Source organism: Podarcis vaucheri (genome assembly GCF_965113315.1).
Source record: "Podarcis vaucheri genome assembly, chromosome: 6".
NCBI classification, from domain to species: domain Eukaryota; kingdom Metazoa; phylum Chordata; class Lepidosauria; order Squamata; family Lacertidae; genus Podarcis; species Podarcis vaucheri.
This window is the reverse complement of record NC_138764.1, coordinates 24,252,460-24,266,773: the sequence shown is the minus strand read 5'-3', so window position 1 is coordinate 24,266,773 and position 14,314 is coordinate 24,252,460. Positions and strand designations below refer to the sequence as shown.

The window sequence follows — 14,314 nt, the reverse complement described above, 5'->3', positions numbered from 1 at the left end:
GTGTCAACACAAGACTGGGCCTTCTCTGCATTGGCCCCTTGTTTGTAGAATATTCTCCCCAGGGAGGCTTGGCTGGTGCCTTCATCACATATTTTTAGGCGCCAGGCGAAAACATTCCTCTTCAGCCAGGCCTTGGACTGATTAATATTCTACAGCCTTTTAGATGTGTCTGTGGGAAGGGGGGTGATTGTTTTGCTGTTTTGACGATGCACAAGAAAGTATGTGCTTACTCGCTGACTGACATGGGTTTAACACACAGGAGAGTAAGTGGTTCACCACCCCTGCTGACTGCCATCAGAAGTGGATTCCATGCTACAGAAGAATGGTGAGAAGAACCATGTACAAACTATACAGCAGAAAACCCAGAGAAATATGAAATCTGAAGGATAATTATGTTTCAACCTGCACATTACTCTTGGAGCTGCAGATCAGGGTTTTAAGGAGTGTGATGAGCCAAGGTTTCTGCAGAAGCAGCTTTCAGGCACTTCCAAAGAAAAGACTTTGAGGTGCCACGTTAATTAGGAAATTAGAAATCTTGTTTGTCATTCATTGGACATTGTACACTGTGACACCCAACTACTGTGATGGGTGTGATGGTTCTGCAAATGTATAGAGATCTTCCAACCCCCCCCCCCCACCAATAAACAGAGTGATCTACCAACAACTGCTCTGTGGAAGGATTCCAATGGAGAGGGAGAGGGAGAGTCAAGCTCCTCAACATTCACCATCTCTGAGTGCTCCACAATCAACTGAGGGGGGCTATTGGGTTGTTGTTTTTTATTTTTATTATGTATTTTGTGGTTTTATATCTTGATTTTTTTCTGTGAGCCGCCCTGAGACCCCTGGGTATTGGGTGGTATATAAATTCAATAAAAAAATAAATAGTAATAATAACAATAACAATAACAACAACAACAATAATAATAATAATAATAATAATAATAATAATAATAATAATTTCCATGTTTTTATCCTGTATTTTATTTTGTGAGCTGCCCTGGGATGAAGGGTGGTATATGAATCTAATATAATGAATGAATGAATGAATGAATGAATGAGCTCTTACCTGTGTACTCAAGAGGGCAAACACACTCATAATTCCCTATCAGGTTGAGGCATGTGGCACCATTCAGGCAAGGATCTGAAACACATTCATCCACTTCCAGGTTACAGTGCTTCCCTTGGTACCCTGGCACACAGTAGCAGGCGTACCCACGGACCCGGTCCCTGCACACTGCTCCGTTGAGGCAAGGGCTGGAAAGGCATTCATCAATGTCAGCTTCGCAGGATGGACCTGTGTACCCTTCTGTACAGAGGCAAGTGGGGCCACCGGGTTCCTCCAAGCATGTGCCTCCGTGGCCACAGAAATGCGAGCCGCAGGTGCTGGCAGCGGTTTCGCAGGTAGGTCCGGCGTACCCCGCAGGGCAGGTGCAAATAAAGCTGAGGTTCCCTGCAGCGCTTGAGCAGGTGGCGTTGTGAAGACACGGGCTGGAGGAGCAAGGGTCGTAGGGTTGCTTGGCACACCTTTTGGCTGGGGTGACACCTGGCGAGTCCGGACAGCTGCAGCCACATTCTGGATCCTTTTGGCAAGAGCTCGACAGGCACCTGGGACCATCTTTTAGGCAAAGTGACTCTAGAAAAGGAAAGGCAAGCAGTTAATGGGCAACTCCGGGGACAATTAAAATGTATAGCAAGAAGTGGCATGGCTGCAACAAAATGTTGTCGTCTATGCTAAAGGTTGGGGTGGGGGGAGAGAAATTCTGTTCAGGTTGCAGTTTTTAAGGAGAACCAACTCACCCTTCCCAAAACAATACATGAGTCAAAACACAGCATTCCTTCAATTTCTTCTCAATTTTGCAATGCACTTCTCCAGCCAAGCGATGTGTACCCCCCAAAAAAATGCATATATTGGGGTGAAGTGTGCACAGAAATGCATCTATTGGTGAACCATGACATGCAAAAGTGCAATTTATTATGGAAAATAAATGTCAGGTAGTTTAAGAATTCCAATTCTCCCTTTGTCTTCTGTTTATATTCTCATTCTCTCTGCTGACACTGCATACAGGGACAGGGCAAAGCCAGGGGAACAAATACAGTCCTCCATGCCTTTCAACCTGGCCTTCAGGACCCATCCCAGGCCACATTCCTCACATCTATTATTTTATCTGCGCATTATTCTCCTTCTTCCCTCTTGCCTTCATAATCATTTAGACTGCAGGGTCTGTGTGTAGAGACTGTGGAGGTTACACCTGTGTTCTGTGCAAAATTGATCATAGCTTTAGGTAAAGGTAAAGGTACCCCTCAGACATCCTGGAGAGTGAAGTCAAATGGGCCTTAGAAAGCACTGCAAATAACAAGGCCAGTGGAAGTGATGGTATTCCAGCTGAACTGTTTAAAATTTTAAAAGATGATGCTGTTAAGGTGCTACACTCAATATGCCAGCAAGTTTGGAAAACTCAGCAGTGGCCAGAGGATTGGAGAAGATCAGTCTACATTCCAATCCCAAAGAAAGGCAGTGCCAAAGAATGCTCCAACTACCGCACAATTTCACTCATTTCACATGCTAGCAAGGTTATGCTTAAAATTCTACAAGGAAGGCTCAAGCAGTATGTGGACCGAGAACTCCCAGAAGTGCAAGCTGGATTTAGAAGAGGCAGAGGAACCAGAGACCAAATTGCAAACATGCGCTGGATTATGGAGAAAGCCAGAGAGTTCCAGAAAGACATCTACTTCTGCTTCATTGACTATGCAAAAGCCTTTGACTGTGTTGACCACAGCAAACTATGGCAAGTTCTTAAAGAAATGGGAGTGCCTGATCACCTCATCTGTCTCCTGCGAAATCTCTATGTGGGACAAGAAGCTACAGTTAGAACTGGATATGGAACAACTGATTGGTTCCAAATTGGGAAAGGACTACGGCAAGGCTGTATATTGTCTCCCTGCTTATTTAACTTATATGCAGAATTCATCATGCGAAAGGCTGGGCTAGATGAATCCCAAGCCGGAATTAAGATTGCCGGAAGAAATATCAACAACCTCAGATATGCAGATGACACAACCTTGATGGCAGAAAGTGAAGAGGAATTAAAGAACCTTTTAATGAGGGTGAAAGAGGAGAGCGCAAAATATGGTCTGAAGCTCAACATCAAAAAAACGAAGATCATGGCCACTGGGCCCATCACCTCCTGGCAAATAGATGGGGAAGAAATGGAGGCAGTGAGAGATTTTACTTTCTTGGGCTCCATGATCAGTGCAGATGGTGACAGCAGTCACGAAATTAAAAGACGCCTGCTCCTTGGGAGAAAGGCGATGGCAAACCTAGACAACATCTTAAAAAGCAGAGACATCACCTTGCCAACAAAGGTCCGTATAGTAAAAGCCATGGTTTTCCCAGTAGTGATGTATGGAAGTGAGAGCTGGACCATAAAGAAGGCTGATCGCCGAAGAATTGATGCTTTTGAATTATGGTGCTGGAGGAGACTCTTGAGAGTCCCATGGACTGCAAGAAGATCAAACCTCTCCATTCTGAAGGAAATCAGCCCTGAGTGCTCACTGGAAAGACAGATCGTGAAGCTGAGGCTCCAATACTTTGGCCACCTCATGAGAAGAGAGGACTCCCTGGAAAAGACCCTGATGTTGGGAAAGATGGAGGGCACAAGGAGAAGGGGACGACAGAGAATGAGATGGTTGGATGGTGTTCTTGAAGCTACTAGCATGAGTTTGATCAAACTGCGGGAGGCAGTGGAGGACAGAAGTGCCTGGCGTGCTCTGGTCCATGGGGTCACGAAGAGTCGGACACGACTAAACGACTAAACAACAACAACAAAGGTACCCCTGACTGTTAGGTCCAGTTGCGGACGACTCTGGGGCTGTGGTGCTCATCTCACTTTATTGGCAGAGGGAGCCGGCATTTGTCCACAGACAGCTTCCAGGTCATGTAGTCAGCATGACTAAGCCACTTCTGATGAACCAGAACAGCGCACGGAAACGCCGTTTACCTTACCGCCGGAGCGGTATCTATTTATCTACTTGCACTTTGATGTGCTTTCAAACTGCTAGGTTGGCAGGAGCAAGGACCGAACAACGGGAGCTCATCCTGTCGCGGGGATTCGAACTGCCAACCTTCTGATCGGCAAGCCCAAGAGGCTCAGTGGTTTAGATCTGGCCAAATGTGAATAATGGGTTTTGGAGTTTTCCATAGCTTAGAATGGCCACTTAGACTTTGCCCAAACTAAAACAAAACAAAAACCAAGAACCTCTTGCTTTCAAAATTTGTGTTCTAACTTTGGAATCATGATAAGATTTATCTTTCTGCTGTATTTTTGTTGCTTTTTTATTCTTACAGTTTTATGCCTCATTTTTTGCCATTTGCAGAGGGTTGTTTTTAATTATTAATTGTAAGCTTCTGTAGAGATGTTATGAGGCTGCATGCAAATGTAATTAATAATAATAAAATAATGAAAATGCATCATCACAAAAAGGTACTGTTTTGCATAAAATTAACACATGCTAATTCAGATGTATAGGCACAACTTTAGAAAAGGATTGCTGTGATATAAGGAGAAATGCAATACATCTTGCTATAATAAGGAGAAATGTGACCAGGTGACCTGCTGTCTGGGCTTCTTTTACAGTTTATTATCTTCAGACCAGACTTGGACCAGAGCAACATTTCAAATAGAGGACTGTCGTCTGATATCCCTGCGAACAGAGGACTGCTCTCTATAAAGCAGAGCACAGTGCCACCCTACCATAACGTCCTTCTGAAGACACAGACTGAACTGGGTTGCGTGCAGGGAAATGGAAAGGAAACTACAGGAGAGCGTCTTGACTTCTGACCTTTCCGTGCAGGAAAGCAAGTATCTGATTCCACGAGAGCCGCTTTTCCTGTGTGCTGCGACCTGCCATTTGAGTAACCCCTGCTAGGGGGTATCAGCCTGCTGCGCATAGGCACATGGGCTTCCTCATGCTCGAGGTGCAAACATCTGTTCTTCGATCAAGAATATTGTCCCAATTAACAGTGTCAGAAAGGAGTGTAAAAAGGGTTTGAGGGAGGAGGGTGGGATTGAAACCTTCAGTGATGTTGGGAGCAAGATCTTTCTTTGAATGCGGAATAAGAATCGTACAAGTGCCCCCCCCCCAATTCTCAACCAATTAAGATCACTTAGCAGTGACCTGGTTTGACAGAGATTTCTTTAAAAATTAATATTTAACATCCAAAAAAATTAAAATAAACTGCCGATCACTTTGGATTTAGACTGACTGACACATGAAGTAATTCTCCAAGTCTCTTTAAAAGGCATCACGGCGTTAACCTAATTACTGGAGGAATTAGTGCCAAACATTTTGCCCCATCGTTAAGGCCTTTTGATGTAACTGAGATGCTTGGCAAGGGGATCCCACCCACCCCCCTCCGAAAATGGAATATATTAGAATCTGAAGTCAAGAAGAGTTTTCTCAAAATGTTTGCTCACAGTAAAGAGCGACATCTGCTGGTTGGGATTAGTACTAATAAATATTACAGAAATCCAGTTTTAAAACCCCAAAACCTATGTAAACTAAACTGTCGGGAGTGGTCATCATTCGCCTTTACAGCAAAATTGATATACCGTAAAGGGAGGTAAGTGAGCTGGGAAAAGCAAAGCAAATATCTGCAGCTGTCCTTACACTCACTTCTCCCAGCCTCTGCACTTACATACATGAGCAGAACCGAGTCCACAATAAATGTTTGTGTGCAAGGGCTTTTACATATGGACAAAATCCAGCATCAGCAGACTTCAGCTCATGAGTTCTTGCTCACTAGTTCTGCCTGTGGCAGAGCATAACGCAATACCCAGGAACAGCTGGCATGGTGGAGACTGTGCTGCAGAGCTGTCATCCCAACACTGGTACCATAGCTGCTTACATGCCAGTGCAGTGCAGCATGCAAGGTCCATGGGCAAACTGGCAACATCAATGTGGTGCTCCAACCAGTGTGCCAGCATACCCTCAAGCTCACTGCCTGGCACCCGCGCCATCCAGATAAGTGGCAGCGAAACTAGTGTTAAGGACCCCTGGACGGTTAAGTCCAGTCAAAGGCAGCTATGGGGTTGCGGTGCTCATCTCGCTTTCAGGCCAAAGGAGCCGGCGTTTGTCCGCAGACAGCTTTCCAGGTCATGTGGCCAGCAGGACTAAACCGCTTCTGGTGCAACGGAACACCGTGACGGAAACCAGAGCGCACGGAAATGCTGTTTACCTTCCCGCCGCAGTGGTACCTATTTATCTACTTGCACTGGCATGCTTTCAAACTGCTAGGTTGGCAGGAGCTGGGACAGAGCAACGGGAACTCACTCTGTCATGGGGATTTGAACAGTTGACCTTCTGATTGGCAAGTCCAAGAGGCTCAGTGGTTTAGACCACAGTGCCACCCGCTGTGGTGTAAAGTCACATGAGCTGGTGCTTATCCTAAGTGATGACACTGGTGGCTGCAAAGGCTGTGATCCTGTTGCCTCTCCATGGCTGCCACTTCTGGCCTCCTCTCTTAGGCAGCTCGTAGCAGCTCCTGGAGAGTGGGTGAACAGGAGGAGAGGCCGCCACCTTGAGGCCGAGCCCCACAGGAAGTGCTGGCTCTGAGGGGCAGGGCTGCCCTGGGCAAGAAGAAAGGGAATGGAATGCAAGGAATATATATATATAGCTTTGTGTATCCATGCCTAATCTCGCTCTTTTAAAAACACTATTGGTGTCTGTTCTTCTTTTTGCAAATCTGTCAAATAATAAAATAGAATAAAATCGTGTTCAAGGGGCTTTCTCAGGACAGTGGAGGGTGTATGTGCTGTGTCCCACAGAAGGCACTCACCCGTATTCTGACAGGAAAGGCTCTGTGGGAGCAGTGGGTCGACAAAAATGGGGAGGTGTCGAGGAGGGTCAGTTGCAGGAGGAGTGAGACATGTCCCTATTTTCGTCTGAGGAATGTTGGAGGGTATGTTACAGCTTCTTGATGCCTTGATTTACCTCCCTAAATTGGAAGGAATCCCACCAAAACATGGAGTGTAGGGATAGCCCTTCAGATGTGGGCCACTCCCATCATCCCCGAGCATTGGCTAGGATGGCTGGAGCTGATGGGAGTTGTAGTCTAAAACATCTGAGGACACCATATTGGTTAAACCTGATGCACTGCTAGAAAGCTTGAAGTAATAGCGCCCATCAGTTTGTGTGTGCTGTGGTTGGTTGGGAGGCAAGCAAGCACAGTTGCCGTCTGGCTTGTGGGTGAGCAGTATGTTAGTACAGTGGTGCCTCGGGTTACATACGCTTCAGGTTACATACGCTTCAGGTTACAGACTCCGCTAACCCAGAAATAGTACCTCAGGTTAAGAACTTTGCTTCAGGATGAGAACAGAAATTGTGCTCCGGTGGCGCAGCGGCAGCAGGAGTCCCCATTAGCTAAAGTGGTGCTTCAGGTTAAGAACAGCTTCAGGTTAAGTACGGACCTCCGGAACGAATTAAGTACTTAAACTGAGGTACCACTGTATGCCATTTTGTCAGAGTGTTGTTTGCCTGAGTTAAGCACTATATTTACTGAAGAAAACTGCAGTCAAGAAACACCCTTATGTGGCATCACTTGACCTTCAGGACCGTCACTAAAACTAGATTGGGCCATTGAACCATGTGCTACTACAACCTCTTCCTAAACATCAGCTATGTCTTTCCCCCCGAGGTCATGACTCAGAACTGTGCATGGATCTCCCTAGCGTTCACCAGTTATTTACAGAAGCCAAACCTGTCACTGAGATTTTAACACAGCAGTGTTCAACTTGCACTGCCAATGAAATATCTTCAGGTCCTTTGGCCCCATGAAGGATTTTGAAATAACTGATTCCACTGGAAGTGTATTCATCGCCCAAGGTGCATGGTATCGGAGAGTTCTTTGCGGTCATACACCTAGGCCTGTCACAGTATGTTTGGCATGGGCTCTGACGGATAGCAAAAAAGACAGCCCCATAAATCTGCCAACTCCCCAGCAAATAGAACCCCAGAAGGCTGTGCGTGTTATCTTGTGTTTCTGGATGATACATGACGGCACTTGAGGAAGTGCCAAAGAGAATGAGAACACAGGCACATAATCTTAAGAAGAGTCAAAGAGACGAGAATGGGTTTTTCTCAGACATCTCCAGCATGAAAGGAGAGAGAGAGAGAGAGAGATGCTATGTTTGGAGAGCAGATAGCTTGGCAGGTAAAAAAAAAATAAAGTGTGTCTGAGGACAAAGAAACAGACTGGTAGAGGGGGGAATAATCCCAACTACTATATGCAGCTCTTAACTCAGGAGCTAGAGTAGAGTGCTCCAATGTGTGGACTGAGGGCCATGGGCCTTTTTGGCAGCCCTCAGCAAGATTTGAGGAATCCCCCACCAGCAATGGAGCAAGCCGATTGGGCGCCTGGGGTGGCGCGTGTTCCCTGTGCCTGGGGGCGGGGCCAGCCGCCCGCAGGATGGGGTGAATTGGGGCAGGACGCTCTGTGGGGCCTCTGAGTCTGCCTGCCTCCTCCCACTCAGCTACCCTACAGCTGAGAGGGAGGCAACAGGCGGACTGTTTGGGGCAGCGTGGAGCCTGCGGGCGCTCAAGCCACCAGGAGAGGCACGTGGCTTGGGAATGCTGCAAGCCCCACGGTGAGTGTCACACACACTCCTCAGTGGGGACACCCAGGGTGGTCCGCACTTACCGCACCCCCCTTGCTATGCCCCTGTCCCCCTCAGCCCTCACACTACCTTCCCAAAGCTAGGTGAGTGAGGAGCTAGGCTTTGGGTGGGAGGTGGGAGCACTCTAGGACCCTGCCAGAGCCTTGTTCCTCCTTCCAGAAGAAGAAGAAGAAGAAGAAGAAGAAGAAGAAGAAGAAGAAGAAGAAGAAGAAGAAGAAGTAGTAGTTTGGATTTGATATCCCACTTTATCACTACCCGAAGGAGTCTCAAAGCGGCTAACATTCTCCTTTCCCTTCCTCCCCCACAACAAACACTCTGTGAGGTGAGTGGGGCTGAGAGACTTCAGAGAAGTGTGACTAGTCCAAGGTCACCCAGCAGCTGCATGTGGAAGAGCGGAGACGCGAACCCGGTTCACCAGATTACGAGTCCACCGCTCTTAACCACTACACCACACTGGCTCCCAGCACCTCGCTTACCTGGCTTGGGGAAGGCAGTGTGAGGGTTGCAATGTGTTTCTAATTTTGGCCTTGCTTCCCACCCCTGCACTGTGCAGCCTGCAGGTTCCATATCAAAGTACTCTTGAGGTCCACCTGGTATGAAAAGTTGGACTGCCCTGAGGTTTGAGTTAAAATTCTGAACTGACTGAAAGAGATTACTTTTACCAATGGGGATGGGGAGATCCCACTAAACCCAAGATGTTAATAAATGGTGGGATTTTGATTATTTGCGGTATTGAGGGTGGGAGGGACTGCAGGCCAGTGGAAAAAATACAGGTTAGATTTCCCTTCCAAGCCAGAGGCTCACCTGGGATACTGGCATTACCAAGACAAAAGATGTTGATGGTGCGTCTAAGAGGAATCTTTGGCACTCTGACTGTAGGCCGGCTAGGAGAGATGCCCTTGAGTGCTGCACAGCTTTGGGGAACAAGCCCTGCTTGAAATGAACATGCTGTAAGATCTGAACTCCCTCCATACAGGCTGAAAGTGTGAATATGTGAATCAATCATTTTTCTTAAAGCTGCCACAGTCTTCAATTCTCCAACAGAGCACAAACCCCGGGGGGGAGGCCTGGAACTGCCTGGAATCTTGCCGAGAGTGCGGGTGGCACACAACTTCTGTAAAAGTATTACCAAGAGTGGCTAATGTGGTGCCACAGAGCCATCTACACAGATGGCGCTGTGGTCTAAACCACTGAGCCTCTTGGGCTTGCTGATCGGAAGGTTGACGGTTCAAATCCCCACCATGGGGTGAGCTCCCGTTTCTCTGTCCCAGCTCCTGCTAACCTAGCAGTTTAAAAGCAAAGAAATGGGAGATTTGATCGCAGATATCATTTGGAGTACAACACTGGGCATCACAGTGCTAGTTCTAAGATGTGGGTGGCACTGTGGTCTAAACCACTGAGCCTCTTGGGCTTGCTGATCAGAACGTTGGCAGTTCGAATCCCTACGACGTGAGCTCCCTTTCCTCTGTTCCAGCTCCTGCCAACCTAGCAGTTCAAAAGCACACCAATGCAAGTAGATAAATAGGTACCGCTGGAGTAGGAAGGTAAACAGTGTTTCTGTGTGCTCTGGCACTCGTAACGGTCCTCTCTGGTTTCCGTCATGGTGTTCCATTGCACTAGAAGCGGTTTAGTCCTGCTGGCCACATGACCCAGAAAGCTGTCTGTGGACAAACGCCGTCTCCCTCGGCCTGAAAGCGAGATGAGTGCCGCAACCCCATAGTCACCTTTGATTGGACTTAACTGTCCAGGGGCCCTTAACCTTTACCTATCTGACACTAGTTTCGCTGCCACTTATCTGGATGGCGCGGGTGCCAGGCAGTGAGTTCGAGGGTGTGCCGCCACATTGGTTGGAGCACCAGACTGATGTTGCCAGTTTGCCCATGGACCTTGCATGCTGCACTACACCGGCCATGTAAGCAGCTGTGGTACCAGTGTTGGGATGACAGCTCTGCAGCACCGTCTCCACCATGCCAGCTGTTGCTGGGTATTACGTTTTGCTATGCCACAGGCAAGACTGGTGAGCAGGAACTCCTGAGCAGCCTAGTCTCAATGAGCAGCTCAGGCTGAAGAGACAGCAGCTTTATAGGATCAGGTGGAGAATCCTGCTATTGGCTTGCATCACTTGACTGCTGCTGATAATTTTAGATAATTTCTCCTGCGTTGGTGTGGCCTTTTCTCTCACCCAGTACACAATCACTCTTTATTCACCATGGGATGTTGTTGGTTCTTGGTGTATGCAGACCCTCCAAGTGTCCCCATTTTTCAGAGGAAGTCCAGGATTAACAGAAGCTGTCCTGGTGTCTGGTTTGATTCCAGAATGGCCCGCTTTTCTTTAGGACATTCCTATTTAGGACATTCCCACTTGGACTACTGCAATGCGCTCTACGTGGGGCTACCTTTGAAGGTGACTCAGAAACTACAACTAATACAGAATGCGGCAGCTAGACTGGTGACTGGGGGCGGCCGCCGAGACCACATAACACTGGTCTTGAAAGACCTACATTGGCTCCCAGTACGTTTCCGAGCACAATTCAAAGTGCTGGTGTTGACCCTTTAAAGCCCTAAACGGCCTCCGCCCAGTATACCTGAAGGAGCATCTCCTTCATTCTGCCCGGACGCTGAGGTCCAGCTCTGAGGGCCTTCTGGCGGTTCCCTCGCTGCAAGAAGCCAAGTTACAGGGAACCAGGCAGAGGGCCTTCTCGGTAGTGGCGCCCGCCCTGTGGAAAGCTCTCTCATCAGATGTCAAAGCGATCAACAACTACCTGACATTCAGAAGACATCTTAAGGCAGCCCTGTTCAGGGAAGTTTTTAATGTGTGATATTTTAGTGTATTTTTGGTTTCTATGGAAGCCGCCCAGAGTGGCTGGGGAAACCCAGCCAGATGGGCAGGGTACAAATAATAAATTATTATTATTATTATTATTATTATTATTATTATTATTATTATTATTATTATTATTATTATTATTATTTTCATTAGAGAAATGTTGAAGGGTGTGGAGTTATGTGACCACCAAGCCAAGGAGATAAGTAGCTATGCAACTTTTAGAAGACATCCGTAGGCAGCCTTGTACAGGGAAGTTCTTAAATGTTTTATTATGTATTTATATATGTTGGAAGCTGCCCAGAGTGGCTGGGGCAACCCAGTCAGATGGGCGAGGTATAAATAATAAAATTATTATATTATATAGGACGTCCCTATTTTCAGAGAAATGTTGAAGAGTATGCTATTGTGCTTTATACAAGTTGTTAGTTACTTTGAAGACTCTAGCCAAAAACAGATATAAAGCTACCAAATGAATTAATAATCCCATTTCCCTTCCTTAATGCTGAAAATGCACATTTTCATCAAGTCACCACAACCCAGCGCCTCCAACCTTAAACAAGCACAGCTACTGAATCCCAGAGACTGAATTCCTTTCCCTTTGCATTCCATACAAGTTATCAGTGTATGTGTGTTTGTGAAATGGCTGGTGGCTCAACTGTCTTTGCCTATACTGTAAAGGTAAAGGGACCCCTGACCATTAGGTCCAGTCGTGACTGACTCTGGGGTTGCGGCGCTCATCTTGCTTTATTGGCCGAGGGAGCCGGCGTACAGCTTCCGGGTCATGTGGCCAGCATGACTAAGCCGCTTCTGGCGAACCAGAGCAGTGCACGGAAACGCCGTTTACCTTCCCACCAGAGTGGTACCTATTTATCTACTTGCACTTTGCCGTGCTTTTGAACTGCTAGATTGGCAGGAGCAGGGACTGAGCAACGGGAGCTCACCCCATTGCGGGGATTTGAACTGCTGACCTTCCGATCGGCAAGTCCTAGGCTATGTGGTTTAACCCACAGCGTCACCCACGTCCCAACCTATGCTGCGCATCTGTTAAATTTCTGACCCAAAGAAAAATCCAGGTAACTGAGAAGGACTGAAATTGAGGGGAGGGGGAAACACAAACAAATCAGTGTCAGAAAGGCAAAAAGAAGTAGTAGTAGTTATGCCTTCTGTTTCTCAAAAGGCTAATGACGAAGTGGACCACAAAATGAAAACAAACAAGCCTTTTGGTTATGCCCTGCGATGATCCACAAACGGCACAGCCATAAAAACGCCAAGACCCTGAATATGGAATGTATTTACTCCAGGCCCGTTTTCGAAGCATGCTAGCATGTTTCCAGGGAAACCATGTGTGTGGCTTATTGCCTTGAATGGAGACGGTTGCCGTGGAAACCAACAAAAACAACAGCATTCGCAACCAAAGGAAGAAGCTGTTCCAGTTTCCAAAAGAGAGAGCCAATTACTATTACTATTATTTTTCTAACGCACCCAACTCGGCAAAGACAAAGAAGCAACACATTTTTGCGGACGCAAAGAAAAACAAAGCAAAACAAACACCCTATAGCCACTGTAGATATTAGGAGCAAGCGAAAAAGACATTTTGCAAACGTCTAGGAAGCTGTTTAACAGATGAAAGAGAGCTGGGACCCAATTTCAGAGCCGATTATCAAAGCAGTTTCCCTTTCGCTATTCTGCTCCTATATTAAATTGCTGCACGGCTTAAACAGGAAGAGCATTAAGGCTTGTTTTGGGTCACAGCTACTCTGTGGGCATCCACACACCTTACCGGTACGTCGGCACCAGTAACAGACAGGTGACAGCACACACAGCGACAGCATGACAGGTGTCACCATAACACAGCCACACACTTGATCCTCCTTGGCTTGCAACATCCCCATGTGCTTGTTCAGAAACACTTGCATGGAAGGATGCTTCCTTAACTCTCACTGAGCAGTGGAACTGAAGGCAAGCAGGGAGCAACAGCAGAACGTCTTGAAAGTTGGTGGCAATTATTGCAGGGTGGGGTGGGATGGGGTCTCCAGTAGAAATTTGTAACATGGGCCCCCTGCCACTTTGATCCCACAATCCCACCCCACCCAAGAAAAAATCCTGAAGTTACGTTTTCTACATTTATGAATGGGTATACAAAGCAACTCTGTGTTTAAGCACCAAGGGGGGGGGGTTGATAGTGACCCCCAAAATGGACAGTAAAATGCTTTAGATCAGGCACATGAAATCTGATGCCCTAAAGACCAGTGCTTGCCAAACTTCAGACAGCTGAGTCACTGTCAGCACCCCCTACTAAAAAAAGAGAAAAGAAAAAGAAAATTGATTTAAGAGTCTATCAGAATTTCTGCAAAGAGCCTTTTATGGCGATTGAGATAACTCAGTCAGGTAATATGAAATCACAGCTTATCAGCGTCTTTGTCTCTACAAGGCTGTAAGGGCAAGACCTGGGAAAACTCCCAACCTCTAATGATGAAGATGCGATTATAATAACAAGTTTAGAGATGCGGCTGAAATGAACAAATTAAAAAAGAACAGAAAAAAAATCCATAACAATGAGGGTTTGCAATGGTCAATGCAGCAGACAACCCCTTATTTGTTGTTTTGTTTTAAATTTTCCAAAAGAATAAAAATCCCCTTAGATGAGTTCCTCCCTGTGTTTCTGTCCTGGGGTATACATTCTGATCTGAAGCAAACAGTGAATTTTGCAGAGGTGCAGCAGGGAATTCACTCTACAAATGGCTACTTTGAGACTACGAGAACTTTCAAGTGTTTAATTTATTTATTTATCATTGAATACCAACTCTCGTAGCAC

The 14,314-nt window shown here is 46.7% G+C and overlaps 1 protein-coding gene across 1 annotated transcript in view; it reads right to left on the bottom strand.

Moving 5' to 3' along the window:
* The window catches only part of CRB1 (crumbs cell polarity complex component 1), a 148,916-nt gene that overhangs the window by 110,897 nt on the left and 23,705 nt on the right, over window positions 1-14,314 (bottom strand). The window contains exon 2 of the mRNA XM_082225414.1: window positions 1,067-1,633. Coding sequence (XP_082081540.1) covers window positions 1,067-1,633 — 567 coding nt within the window. The remainder of the gene's footprint in view (window positions 1-1,066; window positions 1,634-14,314) is intronic.